Source organism: Nicotiana tabacum, chromosome 8, assembly GCF_000715075.1.
Source record: "Nicotiana tabacum cultivar K326 chromosome 8, ASM71507v2, whole genome shotgun sequence".
NCBI lineage: Eukaryota > Viridiplantae > Streptophyta > Magnoliopsida > Solanales > Solanaceae > Nicotiana > Nicotiana tabacum.
In genome coordinates this window covers 3,332,227-3,352,666 of record NC_134087.1, presented here as the reverse complement: position 1 = coordinate 3,352,666, position 20,440 = coordinate 3,332,227, and the positions used below count along the sequence as shown (strand labels likewise).

Below are 20,440 nucleotides of genomic sequence, written 5' to 3'. Positions count from 1 at the left end.
GTCCGAACATTCCAACAAGTCTCATATCACGAACTTACTCGAGGCTTCAAATCACGCATAACAATATCGAAACGACGAATCGCACCTCGAATCGAACTCTATGAACTTTGAACTTTCAACTTTTAAAACTCGTGCCGAAACATATCAAATCCACCTGGAATGAACTCAAATTTAGTACACAAATCTCAAATGACATAATGAAGCTATTCCAATTCCCGGAACCACAACCCGAATCCGATATCCTCAAAGTCAACTCTCGGTTAAACTTATGAACTTTTCCAAACCTTCAAATTCCAATTTTCGCTAATTTGTGCCGAAACCTTCTGGAAACATCCAAATGCAAATCCGAGGTCAAATACTAAAAAGTCAAACTTGGTAAACTCTTCCAACTTAAGCTTAAATCATGAAATTCATTCTTCCAAATCGATTTCGAATAAACTGAAAATCAAAACCGACAATTCACACAAGTTATTATACATCATACGGAACTACTCATGCCCTCAAGCTACCGAGCGAAGTGCAAGTGCTCAAAATACCGGTCAGGTCGTTACAATTCCAATATTCAACAATAACAATAAACCAGTAGTTTCTCAAAGGCGAAGAAGTTATATTTCAAAATTCAAAACCCATAAAATTAAAATCATGGTTGTGCATATGCAAACAACCTATTAATAGCACCATTAGCAAGCAAGGGGGATTTTGGATAATAGAGAAGAAGAAAAGGTAGTTGAATCAACATTATTTATAACTTTTGGGGCGGATTACGCATATGAAGCCAAGTCAAGTCAAAACTTTTCGTATTTTCGCGGCCTTTTTTGGGCAGCAGCGATGCGAGTCAGAAATTCTGACAATATTCTCATTTCTCTGTACGAAAAGCCCTTAACCCCATGCACACTGTTTCTCTCATAACTCGTGACCCCCCTCCCCCAACCACCACCACAACAACAACAATACTGTAATCTCACGAGTGGGCTCTGTAAGTGTAATATGTACGCACATCTTACCACTACACGAGGTTAAGAGAAGTTGTTTACAGGAGACTCGGCTCAAAGGGCCTCCCCCAAACCACCCCACCCAAAAATCGCTGTAATCTCTTTGCTTAAATCTCTTTCATTTCGTCTTCATCATGCTTCATTAATTTTGCATTAGTACAAAAAACTGTTGGACTGTTGGTTTGTCCAAAAGGAGAATCATATACTTTGCCTTTTTGTCCTTTATCTCACTTTTTTTTTGTATATTTTTCCTTTTCTCAGCATCGTAACGCGTAACGAACAGCACAATATCGATGAAACATTACTACATTTCTGGCACTCTGATTCCCTAAATGACCCAGTAAAACCGCACTCAGTCTACCCATTGTTTTGTTGCCTTTTTGTTGAACCCTAAATTTACGATTCTAGGGTTTCCCCTGTACTTGTGAATGGTTTAACTGATTGTACTACACCTTAATCTGTAAGTGATCTTACTTTATGTGTTTTTCAAGCTCTATCGCCCTCTTTAAATCAGCAAAAAAGGTTTTTTTTTTCCTTCATGATTTTGCCCGAAATTTGAAATAAAGTTGATTGCACTTTCAGACTCAGATTCTTTGAATCTGAAGTATTAATTTCATTTTTTTTAATTGCAAAAATGTGCAGACGCTGAATGTTTGTTGGGAGTTTATTGGGCATTTCACACCGGAAGCTAGATCATGGTGTGGAATCTGAGGATCAGAGATTCAAAATGGGCCTAAATTAGATTATGGATCTGATTGAGTTCTGTCAGTTGTGCTGGAAGCCACCGCGAAGGATTAACTAGAGGTTGCATATTTGTATATCTATTTAAAGGGACAAATAGAAGAATAATTATTGCTTAGACTTGATAAGGAAGTTGTTTGTTTGATAATGGATTTCTTCAAAGTGAAGAAGTTCAGAAAGGCCCATAAACCTGAACCAGTGGCTGATACAGAGGATAAGCATGTTCCACTGCCAGGGGAGCAAAAAAATGAGAATGGTAATGTGGGCAAATCAGCTTATGTTGATACCACTAATGCGGAACCAGAAGACGACGATGATGACTTCATCACCAATGAAGTAAAGAGGAGGTTGAAGGAACTGAGGAGAAATAGTTTTATGGTATTGATTCCTGAGGAGTCGGCCCCAGAAGATGAAGAAGCAGATGATGAAGAAGAACAGACTAACATGAATCCTGGTGATTGGAGGGACGTTGAAGCAGAAGGACGACAGTTTTGGTCTGGGTTCAATGCTGTCTATGATAAATACTCGGAACAAATGCTGTTTTATGACCGCCTGCATGCTCAGCAGCTGAGAGAATTTGGTAATAGTTCCAGACTATATGTTGCCTTCCTTCCTGACAAATTAATTTGGTTGCCTTGGTTTGCACTAGTGGCTCCAAATGTAAAACTGGAACCATCTTTATAATTTGTAAAATAATCGAGTAATATTAGATAATATTGAAGAAATTTTTTCCTTAAATTATGAATTTACAATATTTACTAGTCAATTGAAAAATACAATAAGAAAGGATAACCTCGCTAATTATCTGTGTTAATATGGAGAAAAAGTAGGGATATGCAAGACTAAACAATTTTATTTGGGGAACATTCTTGTAATGGATTCCTTTGGAACTTCTGGATTATATAGAATTTACTTTCTTGTACCGATGCCTCACTTTTAAGTAACAGGGAAGAGGACCAAGGCGTGCATAGATTCCTCTGTGTTCAACCTCCCAAGATTCAGCTACAGTGCTGGACAATAGAGACTTCTTCGACTTGCACAAGCTTCAGAAGGAAATTAGAATAACCCTTCATTGACTTTTATATACTGAGATATGATAGTGATATGGAGAAAAACAAGTGTGAAGCTGCCATCTTGCTGAAATATTTGTGTTTTAGAACTCAAACCAAGGTGGCTATTTGTTGCCATAACAGCAAAACAATGGGTCCTTATAAAATACAATTTTCCACAGAACACTCAATGAACCATTCCCACCAAATACTCTACTTGCTGTTCTGGTGGAAGACTGAATTGACAAGTTCACCTGAATTTTCCAATAGATCATTTCCTTTCAATAGAACTAGTAAATTGATTATTTCCTTTTTGTTATTTTTGAATCTTAAACCTAACTCAAAAAGTGTTCTGAAGCAACTATTATAAATAGTATTACAAAATAAACAAAACTTTTTAATATTGTGAAATCACAACAGAGTATTATCATGTTAAAGACATTTAGAGCTGAGACAATCATTCTTTAAAGGCGAGCCTTAAAAGAACCGGGCTGTAATGATGTTTATACTGAGCACTTGACTCTCCGTTTTTCTATTTTAATTCTCCCTCTAGTTGATTTTTTTGTGTGGAAAGTTTCCATACATGGTTGTTATTTGTGTTTCTTCGCATGCTAGTTTATGTAGATTATAATTCACATTTGTCTATGGTCTATACTCTGGCTTTAACAGCGCTTTAATAAGTGTAATTTTTGTAGTTTTCTCATCCTCTACTAACATCTCTAAAAAGCGAGCTAATTTGCAGCTTCAAGAGTACAAAAATTCTTTGTGGTTATTAAAGTTTAAGATTTTCCAGGTTCTCATATTCCAACTACCTCTTCTCCAAGATCTGCATCTAAAAAGCTTGTCTCCCCCTTTCGGTGCCTATCCTTGAAAAAAATGGATGAATCTCAAGATGAAACTGAGCACTTGCACCAGCCTGTGGCTGAGCTTTATCAAGATCTTGAAACCGCTTATGTAGCTCAGTTGTGCTTGACCTGGGAAGTTCTTCACTGTCAACACACGCAATTGAGTCAGAAAATCTCTTGCCAACCTGAGAGTGCAATTTCCTACAATCACAGTGCCCAACAATTTCAGCAGTTCTTGGTCTTGTTACAACGGTTTATTGAAAATGAACCTTTTGAACCTGGTATGAGGCCTGAAATTTATGCTCGCATGAGAAAAGCATTGCCAATGCTACTTCAGGTTCCTAAAGTTCAAGGTAGTACTGATATCTGATAATGGTTGATTTCCTATTAGATGTTTTTATTTGATTTTCCTAATGATAAAAGACATGTTTTTTCTTTTAGTGCAAAAGACTTGGACTTGTTAAAAATATGCATTTTGCAAAAGTTTGCGTTGTATTTGAAGTTTAATGCATATTGATGTATTGGAGTTTGTAAAGTTGATTTCCTCTTGATTTGGCTAACAAACCTAATCTCTCATATTTAGGTTTTGATCAACAGAAATTGGAAGATGATGAGTTGCCAGTTCTTGCGCCAGATCTACTTAAAGTGATTGAAAGCTCAATCCTCACTTTTCGTTTATTTGTGAAGATGGACAAGAAGTCTGGCAGTGTACGCAATCTTTTCGGAAGCCAGAACCAGATGTCAACGCCCCTTCATCAGATTCAATGTTCTCTTGAAAAGGTGAGGCATTAGTTTGATATTCTCTTTGACTATCCTATGCTCTGTACCTTACTTTTGTCACTGTACATTTTATGAGGAGATATCGTTAGTTTTTGTGTTAGAAGAATTTCAAGATATTTCCTTTTAATACTCCAGAAAATAAAGGAAATATAGAAAATAAGTATGATTGCTTAAAATAGTTGAGACCCACTCAGAAAAATATCCAAATTGGAGCAGATTTAGGGAAGGCTTTGAACTTGTTTCCGACATCGTACACATGAGATGAAAAGATGGGTAACACAATCAGTCAATGAGGTTTTTTCTTTGAATCTGTCTAGTCAAAATTCTCGACTTAATTCTCTCTTCCCATCTCTCTTACCTGTGGATTCATCACATATTTTGTGCAAGGAACTGAAGCAGCAGTTTCTGGGATATTCATACGACATGTGATTACGTCTCTCGAATTGTGATGAAGCGGAAGAACAAAGTCCATATCATCAATTATATAGTTTTTTCTTTCAGATGCCTTTTCTTAACTCTTCTCTGTGGTATTCATTCTAGTTCAGCTCTTGCGAAGAGATCAAGAGGGAAGTTTTGCTTGCTTTCCTCCTGACAGATTTTCTAAACTAAAAATTAATATAAAAGTAAAAGGTTATTTTCTGAAAGATCATTAAATAATAAAAACAGGAGGATGTGTTGGGCCACTGACAAACCCGTAGTTTCTTTACAGTGTTAGAAGTCTGCCCTGGGAAATCATATATTTCCTCTGATTCCTATCTACTGAATTTTGACTAATACCGTTAACTTGATATACATTTTCCATTTTCACTAGTTGGTTGTAATGTAGCGTTAGCTAATAAGGTGTATTAATTTTAGCATGCTCTTGCTGTCTTCACTTTGTTTTGGCTAGCAAGGGCTACTTTGAGACTATTGGATGTTGCATTGTTGATCTTCTTTCTGAATAACTTCTGAGTTTCTCAAATGCAGAAAAAGGTGAAACTGAAGGAACTAAGGAAGAGAAAGAAAAACTTGAAGAAGAAATCATGGCCTACCGTGCCAGGGGATGTGGACTTGTTGCTTGGTCTAATTGATGTTAAAGTCATGAATAGGGTCCTAAGAATGGAAAGAATTAGTAAGGAGCAGTTATTCTGGTGTGAAGAAAAGATGAAGAAGCTAGATATAAATGACGGCAAGCTGCAGAGAGACCCCTCTATTATCTTATTTCCTTGTTAGCAGGCAATCAGGAACGCTCTCGAATTGCTAGAAAAACCACTATCCTCGTTTTTCCTCTGTATTGGCTGTATAATAGGGTGGATGTTCTTCATCAACTGCTTAGTGATGGTGGTTTTCTAGTTGAAAAGACATTTAGCAATGCGTTCCACGTGGTTTAATAAGCCTCATACGAGTGACATAGCGGTAAATGCTTACTTGCACTTGGTGTTTACACCAAACTATTCAATTTAACACCAACTAAGCAATGTAATCATGGCTAGTTGAACATCTTTACAAAAGACGTGTTGCATTCACTAGTTTGGTGCAAAAATCAAGTGCAGGTAAGTGTTTATAATGTAGCTCCCTCGTCCCTCCCCTAAGGCATGATGATAGTTTTTTCTGTTGCTTTTTAACGAAAACTAGGAAAGAAACCTGGCATTTGCTTGTCTGTCGTGCCAACATTCTAAAACTTACAGAAGCAAGGTGCTTAGGAAGTCTTCGTATGTTTTTATTAGCTTACGGTCAATCTATCCATGGGCAGTATATGTAATATCGTTGATCAGTTGGCTGAGGGTAGAGGTGGCAAGATGTTTAAAAATAAATAGTTATCCGCCCATATTATCCATTAAAAAATGGGTTGGATAATGAACTGCTTAAAAATAGGTCGAATATGGATGAGAACCATATTATCCACTTAGAAAATGGATAACCAGTGGATAATTAATGGGTTTAACTTTTACATTTGTAAAACTTCAAATTGGGGTTCCTTAAGTTTGGGAGACTAGGAATTCTCTCAAAAGTGATCATATTCAAGAAGCCATGAATAATATGAATATTCATATTATCCGCCGGATAACCTCTTTTTTTATCCGTCTCAAATATGAATCGGGTTGAGTATTTTATCCGTTTTTAAATTATCCGTTTTCGACTCGCTCATATCCAACCCACCTGTTTGCCACCCCTAGCTGAGGGCGAGGGTCTGCGTTAGTCTCTCGGCGAAACCTGTAGTGGTTAAGTTTCATGTGGGTAAATATTTGTGTCACCTAACAATTTTGGGCTTTTCCTAATTTTTCTAATGCCAATACTTGGTAAAAATAGCACGGTATAGCCAGTTTTCGGACTGGTCATTCAAAAATAGCCAATATTTACGAAGTCAATGAAAAATAGCCACTATTTTGCTGCAACAGAGATCGGTCCAACATAATATACTGGAGTTCGGTGCACCTGTGTATGAACTCCAGTATATTATGCTGGAGTTCTAGTGTACTTATGCTGGAACTCCATCATATTATGCTGGAGTTCCAACATACTTATCCTGGAACTCCAGTATAATATGCTGGAGTTCAAGCATATTTATGCGGGAACTCTAGTATAATATACTGACGTATTTTCCGAGTTTTGAACAGTGTTTTCGCTTATATTTATGTTTACATGAAAAGTGGCTAAATTTCGATTACTTTTAAAATTGGGCTATTTTTAAACGACTAGTTGTAAATCTGGCTATTTTTGAATTTCTCCCCAGTCTTCGTTTCTTGCAAGTCTTTGATTATGCCAATTACGACCCTCAGTTCTGCAAAGATAAATCTATGAATATTGGTCATTGTGGGACCGATATTTTAATTTAATCGTTTCGAAGCTTGTTTCTTCACATGGAAACTAAAAAATTAAAAGATTCATTTTTCCTTTTGCCTTTGATTAAAAATAAAAATGAAAAATAGTCCTACTAATTATAAGCTGTTAACATCATTTTGTGGAGCCTTAGGAATATAAAATGGAATTATAATAATTCCGCAATAAGTAAAGTAGAGTAGTTTAATATCTTGAGAAAAGAAGACAAGTATTCAACAACGTTACAACAATACCTGGTGTAATTTTACAAGTGGGGTCTAAAAAGGCTAATTTGTACGCAGACCATACCCATGCCTTATCTTAACTCGAGACTGTTCACGATACACCCTCAGTTTAAAGAAAAACAAAATACTCCCTTTGTTCCAGTTTATGTGAACCTATTTCATTTTTGGTCCGTTCTAAAAAGAATGATTCATTTCTAAATTTGATAACAATTTAGCTTAAACTTACGATTCAACCCTTAATGAGAAGCTTTTATAACCACACAAATACTCTGGGCTTCTTTTTGACTTGTTTAGGATAACAAATTCCAAAGTCTTTATTTTTTTTAAACTTCGTGCCCGGTCAAACAGATTCATATAAATTGAACGAAGAGGCCATGTTGGAAATACTTAAGAAAAAAAGAAGTAATGACAACAAAATAATAAAATAGCCGGAGCAAAGAAAATAACAGCTAATATATAAAATTACATAATAGGATAATATAAGATAATACTAATGCGACTAATAGGTAAAAGGTATTGGCAATATAAAAACAGAGAGGGGTAAAAACGGAAAGGAAATGTTGGCTCCTGATTTCGTAACGACTTTCTATGGAAACGAGTAGAACATTTTCTAGTCCACTCTAAGTTTTGCTCGGACTCTCCAAAAATGTTGCCGGGTGCGTGTCGGATCCTTCAAAAATAGTTCAATTTTGGAGGATCCAACGCGGATGCGGCATCGTTTTGGAGAGTCCCCGCAACATAGAATCCACCAACATTTTTGTGGGGGTATAAATCTGTATTTTGATAGTTTTTTCCTGAAGAAGGTTCTGTTTGAATACAACATTTGAAATAAAGTAGTCGCAACTGTAATACAGGAGTTAGTTTTGAAGAATTAGAAAAAAAGCGTAGGGAATTTGACCCATTCAAATAAATCGTCCATAATATTGGCCAACGAAGAATAAGCGCGTACGCCATGGAAATGGAATTGAATGCTAACGAGGAGATTAGTACAGAAAGGAATGAGAACCCTAGGAAGAAGAAGGAAGTGGCGGCTCCGGTGCCGTTCATACTAATAATCTGCGGTAGCCTCGTTTACTACCACTGTGCTTATCGGAATTCAAGTATCGTCTCTCTCGTCTCCGACGTCTTTATCGTATTCCTTTGCTCTCTTGCAATTCTCGGCCTCTTATTTCGTCAGATGAACATCTCTGTTCCTGTGGATCCGATAGAGTGGCAGATCTCTCAGGACACTGCAAACTGCGTCTTCGCCTGCCTCGCTAATACTATTGGCGCCGCTGAGTCTGTTCTCCGTGTTGCTGCTACCGGCCATGATAAGCGCTTGTTCCTTAAGGTTCCACACTACTTCGCCTGGTTTTTCTGAAAGTATATATTTATGCTTCTCATCTACTTGTTAGTTTTTAAGATTATTATCATTGAACATAAATTTATGCTCCTTGACAAAAGTTATAGGTTCATTCATACAACAACAACCCAGTATAATCCCACTTAGTGGGGTCTGGAGAGGATAGTGTGCATGTATGACCTTACCCCTACCCTGGGGTGGAGAGGGTAGTGTGCATGTAGACCTTACCCCTACCCTGAGGAGTGAGGTCTGGAGAGGATAGTGTGTATGTAGACCTTACCCCTACCCTAGGGTAGAGAGGTTGTTTCCAAATAGAAACCCCGGCATCCTTCCTACCCTGGGGTGGAGAGGGTAGTGTGCATGTAGACCTTACCCCTACCCTGAGGAGTGAGGTCTGGAGAGGATAGTGTGTATGTAGACCTTACCCCTACCCTAGGGTAGAGAGGTTGTTTCCAAATAGAAACCCCGGCATCCTTCCCTCCAAACACTTCCCACCTTGATCTTGGGGTGACTCGAACTCACAACCTCAACCTCTTGGTTGGAAGTGGAGTTTGCTTACTATTAGAGCAACCCCTCTTATTATAGGTTCATTCATAGCCAGATATAATTAATGTAGAAAATGAATTGGTGTAATGTTATTAATGATCCTACATACCTTTCCAGGTTGTGGTTATTCTTTATGTGCTATCAGTTTTGGGAAGAATAGCGTCAGGTGTTACCATTGCATATGCCGGTAAAGTCAAGTCTTCTCCTATTCCCTCTACTTCTATTATACAGTTTCCTTCACAGTATGCGAAAAACTTGTGTGCAGCGGATGCAGTGTGAGAGTTACGGGTTTAATTGAATCCATAACTTTCGACACGGAGTAGAAATGTATGTGTAAAAATTCATTAAAAAATTGCAAAAATAAACCCATAACTTTAAATATATAATGGATTCAATGTTAAAAATCTTAAAAATTGAACCCATAGAATTTAACTCTGGATTCGCCTCTGCTTGTGTGATCGAGGGCGAGTTGTAGTGTGTACTCTTTTTCCCTGATCTAATGTTGAAAATATCACTAATTTGTTCTAATTTGGTACTGTTATATTACTCTTTATGCAGGACTCTGCTTTCTTTGCGTTTACATGCTTGCCAAGAAATCGCAACTGATCAGCGCATGTTTGTCGAGTCAGCCAAGGAGAAGGGAGTGCACAAACACAGCTCAGGGCGACTAGCTGGGTGTACTTTTGCAAAATATGAATTATCTGTGTAGCTTTGTGATTTCCTCACAGGTAACAAGGATAAGTGATATAATCTGGTAACAATGCTTTTTAGTTGGGAAATATTTAGCTTTTACTTAGATCATACTTGATGCTGAAGGAACAAGAGAGCTTCTGTAAATTCACCAAGGACATTGATGAAAATTGTTTGTATTTAACATGTGCATTCTCTTGATTAATTGTTAACAACTGCTGCATTCTTGTGTTGATCCTAGAATTTTGAGTTAAGACAAATCTATTCTTAAGAATTGATTGCTCCAACGAGATTCTTTTAAGAGATTTCACGTGAGCATTTGGTTCCTTCTCCTTAAATTTTCTTTCACATTTGAAGCAGAAAATTACACACTTTTCCCTCTTGCATCACCACAAAAAGCAGTTGAAAAAGATTGGAGATTCTAGGTCTGAATTTACACAGAAAATTAAGTAGTTTGCCCCTTGTACTGCGAACCCGCAACATAACATGACGCAGAGGGCGTATTAAGTTAGCCACAGTTGCATGGCAATTCAAGATAAGAGACTGCTATTGAAGGGATGTGCCATGACAAACCGATCATTGAACTAAACTTCAAAAGAATTATACGAGATCAAGAATAGTATACTGTAAAGCGGTTTGGACATTCAAAGTACGCACCCCACGTACAAGAGTCTTCGGTCCTTTGATGGGAACACTATATTTCCGTAAAGGAGAAGACGATATAAGCAAAAAATGTTGTCACTTTTTTGTTTGTCTGAATAGATTGGGATATTTTTTTTGGGAGGGGGTCCGGGGGATTGGTCCCTATTCTAGAGAGTGTCCCTGGTTTGCCCCATCCTTGTAACGTAATGAAACATACGTACACTTATCCTCTTCCCCACTTGGTAAGGAAGTGTGTCCCCTTCACTTTGGCCGAGAACTGGTTTTCTCAGTATCAGTAGTCATCATCTATCCGCCGAGATGCACTTAGATCCTCTCTCTGGCTCAAGCTCGATCTTTGCACTAAACGGACTAGTGCCTGCACCACCTCGGACATGTGTGGTCGGAATTCTGGCTCCAACTGACAACATCAGTCATCACAAGTTAGTCAAAATCTCTTTTTTTGGGGCTATATATTGGTTATAACTAACTAGAAAGATACTAGGTTGAACTCTCTCAATTAAAGAAACTAACCTGCACGCACAAAGCAGTCACATCGGCAAATCGAGAGAGGGATTTAGGAGGATAAAGTCCACGCAGGGCAGGATCAGCCATTTTTTCCAAGGCATCTAGATCATGTAGTTGGGGCGATGCCCATTGGACCAGATACTGCTCTAATCTTGGCTTTGAACTGGAACATCGATCTGGAATATGTTAGATAAATGTTTTGATGGATAACTATAAAGCTAACGCATGCAAGGGATATCATGCACCTGTCAAAAGGCTTTCGCCCTGTCAATAATTCCAACATGACAACTCCGAAGCTGTAAACATCACTCTTCAAAGTATAAGCAGAAGGTTTTGTGCATTCTGGAGCAGTGTATCCAGCATCCAAGTTTCTGCTTGCACGCTAAAATTACAAAAGTACAAGAAAGGAAAAAGTTAAATAACATTATTTAAGCATGATGTTTCTCTAGTAGACACCAAAACACCAAGTGAAATATCTAAAGCATAAGTGAGCAAATGTGGACCAATCCAGATTAAGCCTAGGCACTGAGAGCATGAGTATGGCATTTCAATAGACTACATATAATGTGATTTAAAAAGTTACATGACCCACTTTTCTTCTTTTCTTTTAAGAAAGAACTTTATCCTTTTCCTGTTTCAAGTGGTGACATTTGCAAGTTAGCAGGTTCCTGTTTCAAAGGTCTATTATCACATACCTCATGAAACATTGCCAAGCCACACTCACAGAGACGAGGATTCAGTTCAGCGTCTAGCAAGATGTTCGAAGTTTTTATATTCCTGTGGAGACAGGATGGAGAACAAACCTCATGCAGGTACCTATACACAAATTAAAATCATGTCATAGGATCAATTAGGAGAACGACATTTATCAGGGTTTAATTCTAAATATGAGTTAGTGTTCATTAACACACCACATTTAGGTTTTAATAGTTAAATCTAAATTTTGATTTGATGTACTTAATGAACAGTCAATCATGCAGTTTTTGGTCAGTTTATACACAACTAAATCTTTAATTACCAGCTTGTGTTATAACTGTAACTGAAATATGAGAAGAGAATGGTTCAGAAAGTGTTTCATATAAATCAAGAGCATGTTGTACTTGATGGATTATCAGTTACAGTGGAAACCTTAAATTGTCAGTCAACATTAAAGACATTGCAGTTGATCTGTGCCAATCATACTTATTACCAACACCAGCATTAACGGAACCGCAAGAGAAACAACAGGAAGAGTTTGACTTACTCAATAGCACGAGCGGCACCTAGAGCGATTCTGACTCTTGTATTCCATGTAAGCGGTTTGCTGAAGTCATCTGACACATGTAGGAATTCATGAAGTGAACCATTCCTAAAATACTCATAGATTAACATATTCTGTCCCTGTTCTGAACAATAACCAAACACTTCAGCAATATTTGGGTGGTGAAGCTTGGAAACTTTGGAAGCAATGTCTGCCAATTCTGTGCACTGCCTATCTTGGAAAAAAGAGGAGTCTATTTTCTTTACCGCCAGAACCTGATAAATCAAAAGTAAGGTTTCTCCCTTATATTATCATACAATATAAATCTGAATGAATACTTCTAGACTATAAAAATATCAGTTGAACCTCCCTAGAAATGGTACCCAAGCAATAAGTAGCACCAGAAGTATTTTGCAGGTTGAAGTAAAATGAAGCATGAGACATCTACATTACACTTTCACATTGCAATTATCTGCTGCAAGGAATAGAAAACCTAGATAACCTGTCTCTCGAGGGACGTAGAAATAGTAAGCTGACAAAAGAAGAAAAAAGCAACTAATGAAATTGCAATGTTAAATGGAGTAGTGCTTAAAGGTTCCAAAATCAGAAATCAAGGAAGTAGTAAAATTCCCATGCTTGATACAAGAAATTCAAAAAGTAATTTGATGACAGGAAGTGACCTCTCATCCATCTATCATTATAGAATAATTTCTGCGGTCAACAATTATGCTTCCAGTACCTCTAAGCATATTCCCGAACAAACTTTATCATGCAAGTAATCTACTAAAGGTCTGGAAGAAATTCATTCTTTTTGAAACAGAACCTCTCTATCGTGTTATGAGGAAACAAAGAATCGGTCAAATGTTAGCTACAGAAAGGTTATTTCTCAAACCAGGAATTTTAAGTCAGTTTACTACGGTTAACATGTAGCAGAACACGATCATCTATGTAATGATTGATAAGGACGACGTAACGGGTTCAAGAATTATGCACTCACAGTAAATGGAAGTCAATTTACTATAGCTCCCATGCATCAGTAGAAGATCATTTGTGTGATTATCCGTAAGGACTACCATAAGGATTTCAAGAATTATAAAGACAAGGGATTACATCTTTGTTTCAATTTTTTAAAAGGAGTCTTGAGACAGAATTTTCACTTGAAATGACCATAGAGAACAATTTTTTTGAATGTCAAAGCAGGGTGAAAAAGAATGTACATGATATTATGTATTTCATGAGTATGAGCCCTTCAAAACTGAGAGAAAAGTTTAAATATTACTCCCTCCGTTTCAATTTAAATGACAAACTTTCCTTATTAGTCTGTTCCAAAAAAATGACACATTCTATAATTGAAACCAATTTAACTTTAAGTTTTTTATATTACCAGTTTTACCCTTAATGAGAAACTTTTATAGCCCCATAAAAGTCATGGCCCCACAAAGCATTTGCCCCTTGAGTTTTTAGGACCACATGGTTCAAAAATCTACATTTTTTCTTAAACTTCGTGCCAAGTTAAACTACATCATCTAAATTGAAACTGAGGGAGTACTATAGATCTTCAACTACTCATGAATTGGTCATGTTCTCAACAGTATTAGCTCTCGACTAATCTATCCTATCTCTCATGATGTATAATGGAGGATACATGACCAATGCATGAACCAATTGCCAACAAATATACCATAAAACTAAGCAGTATTGTAAATCAGGTCAAGCTTACCCTGCCATCTGGATATTTTGCCCTGTATACTCGACCAATTGATCCCTCACCAAGAAGGCGAGAACTTGCAAAGTTACCAGTTGCATTCTGCAAATCAGCTAACGGATAGTAGGCTAAGTGCACTGAACTGCTTCTCTTCGCACTCAGAGGATTTGCAAACTCTTTATCATTGAACGACTTGAGATGATTTGAAGTTGGAGGATTTGTCAACTCCTTCTCATTAAAAGACTTGCGTCGCTCTGAAGTAAGACGCTTAAGAACCATCGAAGAAGAGGTTTGCAAATGTTTTTCTGTAGCGGATGAAGAATCTGAGGAGATAATTTCTGTCAGAAGTAGAAAATAATACATGTGGACCAACAAGAGAGGTTTCTCTAGTGATGAGGAGGGGAGGGGAGGTTTAAATCGAATTAAAAAAATATTTCCTCTTTCCTTTCCTCCACCATGTCTCTCTTTTTATACAAGGGGGATTGGCAAGCCAAAAGTAAAATTACCTCTGAAGTCCTCACACATGTTGCCACGTGTGCCACTAGATAACTCCTGAGATGAAAGAGGAGTGAAACGTTGACGCTGGCTAAACCTATCTTCCTCAAGAAAATGGGATGAAGGTGATGATCTTTTTTTCGAAAATAGAACAATTATAAAAATAAGTAGCAACAGAACACCCAGTATTATCCCAATAATGGCTGCTGCGCCCAGGCCAGACTTAGCTTCCTTTCCTGACCGCCCGGTGTGAGGTTTACTTTTCTGCCCAGGAGGCGGAGGAGGAGCTGCTCCAGAAGACCAAGAATTCCCTCCAGTCCTTCAAAAAAATAAAAAAAGCAAATATCAGTGCATTAAAGAAGAAACTGGTTAACAAATAGTTCAGCCAGCACTCACTCTAATTTCTTTATGTCTTTCAGCTCATCAGGAATCCAGCCTGTCAATTGGTTGTTTGCTACATTCCTGCCAACATTTTGTTGAATATACAGCCTTAGCCTCTTCGTATGTTGAGCACACTTCAGTACGTACTTTGTGATAGTTTCTTTTAGAGTCATGAACATAAATCTAACCCATCTTTTAAGGCATAATGGGAAAAAGTACATTGGTACAAATTTGGCTTAGTAATGAATCAGTGTGTTATAAAGGTTCAAGTGCAAGTCTAATTGTGAAGGCTACTTGGTTATTATTCGTTTAATTCATGTCTTACTTAATTCCATGTCATCAAGCTTTTCAATGTATCAGTCAATCATATGTGATTGTTCCTTTTGGTACAGTACCCCTATGACTCAATACCTTGTCGTAGCTGTCGTAATAATTAATGGAACTCGATATAATGCAGGGAAAACTTACTACACTACTGGAGATGCAAGAACCATGATTTAGAATCGTAAATTTACTAATGGCACAACTTACAAATCGTCAAGTGGAAGATCGGCAAGAACATTTATTGATCCAGTAAACTGATTATTCTGCATGTGCCTGCTTGCAGAGTAAATATGTTTAGCTGCAATGAAGATTTTGATCCCAAAAATAAAGCATTAGCTTACAATTTGCTGAGGCTTGAGAGGGATCTGAAACTCTGAGGCAAACTGCCTGATATTGAATTGAAGGACAGATCCCTGGATGAATTTGCATCAGTTAGTTGATATGCTAGGCAAGTATATTACTAGACACACTACAATGTTTATGAATATATGTATGCATTTTGATATACAAGAATGTACAGACAGAGAAGAGGGGGATGTAAAAGCATTGTTATCTTACTTGACGATGTTTATGAAGTAGACGGACTAGACTAATGGGATAATTTTAACTTAAATATATTCTTGGAAAAAACTAAGATAAATCAACTCTACTACTTTCAGCACCGTTCACTCCATAGTTCGTATCTAATCTCTTCTTGCAGCTGTTCATGAAATTTATTTGCATAAGGCAAGACCTTATAGAACAAACAGAAAACAGAAAAACTGGCTGCTAAGTTTGCAATACTTACATCTCAGTGAGTTTAGTAAGTTGTCCAAACATATCACTCAGTGATCCACTTATCTTATTATGATTCAGATTCCTGCACAACAAAAAGAGCATATTGACACCTGATATGAAGCCCAAAGTCTAAAAAAATAAAGAATAAGAGAAAAACCATTACAGAAATTTAAGATCAGCCATCTGAGAAATTGAATAAGGCACAGTTCCACTGAATTGATTTCCAGAGAGATCTCTGCAGAACAAGAACCCAATGAGGGACTGGTAGGGCGCAATATCAACAGAGGAAAACCTTCTGAATAAGGCTTAGCGCTAACTAGCCCTCCATCTGTCCCAGTTTATGCGACACTTTTCTTTTTAGTCTGTCCAAAAGAGATTGACACTAACAATTTAAATTACACTTCCCATATTACCTTAATGAGATGATTTATAGCCACAGAAATGTCTATGGCTTGTTTTAGACCAAAAGTTCAAAAATCTTTCTTCTTTCTTTAACTTCAGTGCCCACTCAAACAACCTCACATAAATTGGGACGGAGAGAGTAATAAATAATCGTACTAATAAGACAGCCAAAGGAGGTGATCAAAACTTGCAGTCGGAGGAGAGACTTCATAATCAGTTTTATATAAAAACTTAATGCTTCTCTGCCTACTTACAGGTGCTGCGTGCGAGGAGGAAGTTGATACGGTATGTTGTCCTTGAGGTTGTTTTTGCTCACATCACTGCACTATGACATTCAAATTAATCTTTATCAGGACCAGTTCTTTCAGTGGACATATTAAAGCACAAATACAAAAACCCAATTTCGAATATCCAAGTGTTGTCTGGGCCTCACAAGTAGGTGACTTTCTCCAACTTATCAAGCTGGAACCCTAGTGATCCAGAAAGTCCCAAGCCAGATAAATCACTGCAACATTAGTTACAATATAAGAACAATCAGATCATGGATTAGCAAAAGAACTGCAAGGCAAATCTTTGTTTTCCTTATGTATTGTAGTATAAGTAAGAATTTTAGCTATGTGCCTTTTCCACCACTAGGAAAAATAGATCCACAACAATAGGTATTTCGTCATATCAATTCTGATATGGTAACCTGGAAAATACAGTGATAACCTGCTATAACCAGTTAAATTACCTAATAGTGTAATTTTTTAAACATATTGTCAGTGTACATAACTTAAATGCGTGTAAGTAATAGTAAATAAAATGACTGCAAATAAAAAAGAAAGAGAAGGAAAGGCGTACATTTCAATAATATCTGAACCAGAGCACTTAATACCCTGCCAAGAATCATCACCACAAGGGTCTCCTCCATCCTTTTTCCATCCTTCAAGTTTGGAAGAGGGCTTCAAATATTGGTACATATTGTTGAGAGCAGAAACTGTAACGACAATTTTCAATTTTATGTCCTCTTAAGTCTAAAAATGTAATAACTAATAGCATGCAAGCTAAAATATTGTTTGGATTTTATATCTCAAATAAGCTCGTGAATATGAGTGGCAAACGAGCAAGTCTGGTCGGATATGGTTCGGGTCGAAAATGGGTAATGAAAAAACGGATAAATTATCCAACCTGACCCATATTTGATACGAATAAAAAATGGGTTAACCGACGGATAATATGGGTAACCATATTATGCATGACTTCTAGCATATGATCACTTTTGGAATAATTCTTAGTCGCCCTAACTGGAGGAACCCCAATTTGAGACTTTACAAATGTAAAAGTTAGACCCATTGGTTATCCATTTTCAAAATGTATAATAGGGATTCTTAACTATATTTGACATGTTTTTAAAAAGTTCATTATCCAACCCATTTTTTAGTGGATAATATGGGTGGTTAATTAACCATTTTGCCACCCCTACTCGCGAAGATTCAAATGGAGTACCTTGGCGGGAGTCTGTTTTGGAAAGCACCACGGGAATAGTGAAGGAGCTTGTAAGGATAATCCATAAAAGGAAAGTGGAGGGAAACAGTAATTTTACTCCTAGAATAAATACATCCATTAACATGTCAATAGAAGCCCTTATATATAATGGTTGCCCTATGCGAAGAGCAAGTTGAGATCAATTCCCAATAGGCCTCTACGCGAAGGGCGAAGAAGGGAGTATAAACAGACAAAGAATAATATCGAAATTATGTCGAGGGGAAAGTATAGGATCAAAATTATGAGGAGAAAATTGGTAAAAAATTTGCGTCTGGAATGAATGAATTCGTTGTGAGTGGTGATGTACAGTGGTGGGAGGTGAATTGGGATTGGGATTGGGAAATGATCCAAACAAATAACGACCCTGAAATTTTGGGGAAGGAAGTGAAGAAGAATGAAATTAGGCACTCTTTTCGATTGGACTGTCATTTCGCGATTTCTTAGCCCCAAAAGCAGCACGACCGCGAATTTATACGGGAGAGTGCGGGAGGGGAACAATTATACTGCCAAAGTTTTAACTTTTTTTTTTTTTTTAAACTGTGGTGTCCGTCCGCATGCGGGCCCGACTATTCCACAGAGCCCTGGATGCGCGATCATTTTTTCAATGCCTCCAGTGGCCCTGTGGAGGCTCGAACCTGGGACCTTGAGGACTTTGTCCTCAGTGGTTTTACCATCTCGGCTACCCCTCAGGGTTGCCAAAGTTTTAACTAATACTCCCTCCATCTCATAGTCATAGTTATTAAATGCTTAAAATAATTGACTCAAATTATAAAATTAAAAATAAAATTAAATTTTTTTATCTTTAATACTCCCTTCGTTTCAATTTATGTGAACCTGTTTGACGGGCACGGAGTTTAAGTAAAAAATGAAGACTTTTGGAATTTGTGGTCCTAAACAAGTCCAAATGGGGTCCAGAGTATTTGTGTGGTTATAAAAGCTTCTCATTAAGGGTAAAGTTGTAACTTTAAGCTAAATTGTTACCAAATTTAGAAAGGGTTCATTCTTTTTGGAACGGATCAAAAAGGAAATAGGTTCACATAAACTAGAACAGAGGGAGTAATAGTTATCCTTAAAGACTACAAACACCTCAATTATTGATTATTTTATTCAAATACTAATAAAGAAAAAATAAATATTAAGATATAAATAAAGATAAAGTAGTCAAAATTCCATCCTAATTAATTTTTCTTAATGAGCATGTAATAGAGAATCATGACATATAATATGAGACGGAAAAAGTAATATTACCATTTTGGTTTGATTTAATACCATAAAAACCCCTTAAACTATTATGTTTTTGTCAGTTTCTTACTTAAATTATTCAGTATACCTAAAACCCCTCTGAACTATGTTGCCCTTCATATTTTAACTCCTTCTTGCTTACTTGGCCGCTGAAAAAGGCCGTCAAAATGACCCACCTTATAAAATATAATGTCTAATTAGTCTAACCTTCTTTAACTTTTTTTTTAAAAAAAATAAATATTCTCAATATTTCCTTTATATCCACCTTTCTTCCTTGTTTTTCACCATTGTTCCTTGTTTTTCACCTTTCTTTTGTATTTTTTCACCTTCTTCTTCATTTTTTTTTCCACTTTTTTCCTTCAGTTCTCCATATGGGTTCCCTTTGGAAAAAAATTTCCTCTCATGTTTCCTTTGAAATAGTTTATTTTCTTTCTTTTTTTAGTCTTCTTTCATGTCTTATTCATATCGTTGAAAAGACACTCATTTAGATCTTCTTATTAAACCAACACGTTGTTGTAGAGAATAAGGTTGAACCTCTTAAACCTTACTTGTGTAATTTAGAATAAAAGAATGTAGTTGTTGGCCAATTGGTTTTTTATTTTGCGTAATCTTGTTTATGTAATATAAGATAATTTTTCATAAATGCAATATTATATGCCTTTATTTATTTTTTATTCTGTTGCAAAATAAATGTAAATGAAGACTTATTCAATTGGAGTTTGGCATAGAGTACAATCATAGTTAAACTTAAAATTAACCCATTACATTAGATACTATTTTGGCCAAAACTCCTAGCATTAATCAGTCATTCGAGAGTAATACATTATGGATAGACTACGTAAAAATTTAGTACAAACTATAAGGTAATGTAGTTAGAAAGATGTACCTGTAAGAATTTGATATGAGGTTTTAATATATAGGAAAATATAGATCGGGAGGGTTTTGGCTAGATAACTTAAGCAGGTAACTGATAATTTTTTAAAAATAGTTTATGGAGGTTTTAGACTAAGTTAAATAGCTATATGTAGTGTCACATGGCATGTTTTTTTAGATAATTAGGAGCATGTACTAGTTGCACCTCTAAGAATGCAACGAGGGGTATTAATATGAAGGGCAATATATTTCGGGGGAATGGGGGTTTTGGAGGCACC

General features: G+C 36.7%; 3 protein-coding genes across 8 annotated transcripts; 2 read left to right on the top strand and 1 right to left on the bottom strand.

The window, feature by feature from the left end:
• The first annotated feature begins 846 nt into the window (after positions 1 to 846).
• On the top strand, positions 847 to 5,929 carry LOC107818090 (uncharacterized). 2 transcript variants are annotated; one of them, XM_016644025.2, is made up of 5 exons: positions 847 to 1,086; positions 1,635 to 2,313; positions 3,576 to 3,980; positions 4,211 to 4,407; positions 5,374 to 5,929. In XM_016644025.2, exons 2-5 carry the CDS (start codon positions 1,881 to 1,883, stop codon positions 5,617 to 5,619), a joined length of 1,281 nt encoding a protein of 426 aa, XP_016499511.1. In that variant the 5' UTR covers positions 847 to 1,086; positions 1,635 to 1,880; the 3' UTR covers positions 5,620 to 5,929. The 2 variants fall into 2 exon arrangements, with proteins under 2 accessions (XP_016499511.1, XP_016499510.1); XM_016644024.2 differs by lacking the exon at positions 847 to 1,086 and adding an exon at positions 1,234 to 1,452.
• A 2,336-nt stretch (positions 5,930 to 8,265) lies between these two features.
• Positions 8,266 to 15,599, top strand: LOC107818089 (reticulon-like protein B22). 3 transcript variants are annotated; one of them, XR_001655335.2, is made up of 4 exons: positions 8,266 to 8,781; positions 9,457 to 9,526; positions 9,898 to 10,067; positions 15,475 to 15,599. XR_001655335.2 is itself a non-coding variant. In XM_016644023.2 (3 exons), exons 1-3 carry the CDS (start codon positions 8,404 to 8,406, stop codon positions 10,008 to 10,010), a joined length of 561 nt encoding a protein of 186 aa, XP_016499509.1. In that variant the 5' UTR covers positions 8,266 to 8,403; the 3' UTR covers positions 10,011 to 11,609. The 3 variants fall into 3 exon arrangements, 1 of the variants encoding a protein (XP_016499509.1); XR_001655334.2 differs by lacking the exon at positions 15,475 to 15,599 and adding an exon at positions 11,861 to 11,995; XM_016644023.2 differs by lacking the exon at positions 15,475 to 15,599 and having other exon boundaries at positions 9,898 to 11,609.
• On the bottom strand, positions 10,611 to 18,489 carry LOC107818088 (protein STRUBBELIG-RECEPTOR FAMILY 5). Of its 3 annotated transcripts, none has more exons than XM_016644019.2 (16): positions 18,009 to 18,465; positions 17,364 to 17,499; positions 16,954 to 17,025; positions 16,775 to 16,840; positions 16,282 to 16,353; positions 16,129 to 16,200; positions 15,683 to 15,754; positions 15,549 to 15,614; positions 15,033 to 15,098; positions 14,648 to 14,955; positions 14,157 to 14,464; positions 12,440 to 12,711; positions 11,892 to 12,012; positions 11,442 to 11,578; positions 11,203 to 11,359; positions 10,611 to 11,089 (listed from the first exon to the last, which is right to left on the bottom strand). In XM_016644019.2, exons 1-16 carry the CDS (start codon positions 18,130 to 18,132, stop codon positions 10,964 to 10,966), a joined length of 2,175 nt encoding a protein of 724 aa, XP_016499505.1. In that variant the 5' UTR covers positions 18,133 to 18,465; the 3' UTR covers positions 10,611 to 10,963. The 3 variants fall into 3 exon arrangements, with proteins under 3 accessions (XP_016499505.1, XP_016499506.1, XP_016499507.1); XM_016644020.2 differs by having other exon boundaries at positions 17,364 to 17,445; positions 18,009 to 18,279; XM_016644021.2 differs by lacking the exon at positions 16,282 to 16,353 and having other exon boundaries at positions 18,009 to 18,489.
• Positions 18,490 to 20,440: the final 1,951 nt, after the last annotated feature.

Coding starts and splice junctions, on each gene's coding strand:
- LOC107818090 (XM_016644025.2), top strand. CDS start 1,881: ATGGATTTCTTCAAAGTGAAGAAGTTCAGAAAGGCCCATAAACCTGAA. Junction 2,314..3,575: donor TCAGCAGCTGAGAGAATTTG/GTAATAGTTCCA, acceptor AAGATTTTCCAG/GTTCTCATATTCCAACTACC. Junction 4,408..5,373: donor TTCAATGTTCTCTTGAAAAG/GTGAGGCATTAG, acceptor TCTCAAATGCAG/AAAAAGGTGAAACTGAAGGA.
- LOC107818089 (XM_016644023.2), top strand. CDS start 8,404: ATGGAAATGGAATTGAATGCTAACGAGGAGATTAGTACAGAAAGGAAT. Junction 8,782..9,456: donor ATAAGCGCTTGTTCCTTAAG/GTTCCACACTAC, acceptor ATACCTTTCCAG/GTTGTGGTTATTCTTTATGT. Junction 9,527..9,897: donor TGTTACCATTGCATATGCCG/GTAAAGTCAAGT, acceptor CTCTTTATGCAG/GACTCTGCTTTCTTTGCGTT.
- LOC107818088 (XM_016644019.2), bottom strand. CDS start 18,132: ATGTTAATGGATGTATTTATTCTAGGAGTAAAATTACTGTTTCCCTCC. Junction 17,500..18,008: donor CAAAACAGACTCCCGCCAAG/GTACTCCATTTG, acceptor TTGTCGTTACAG/TTTCTGCTCTCAACAATATG. Junction 17,026..17,363: donor GGTTCAGATATTATTGAAAT/GTACGCCTTTCC, acceptor CTAATGTTGCAG/TGATTTATCTGGCTTGGGAC.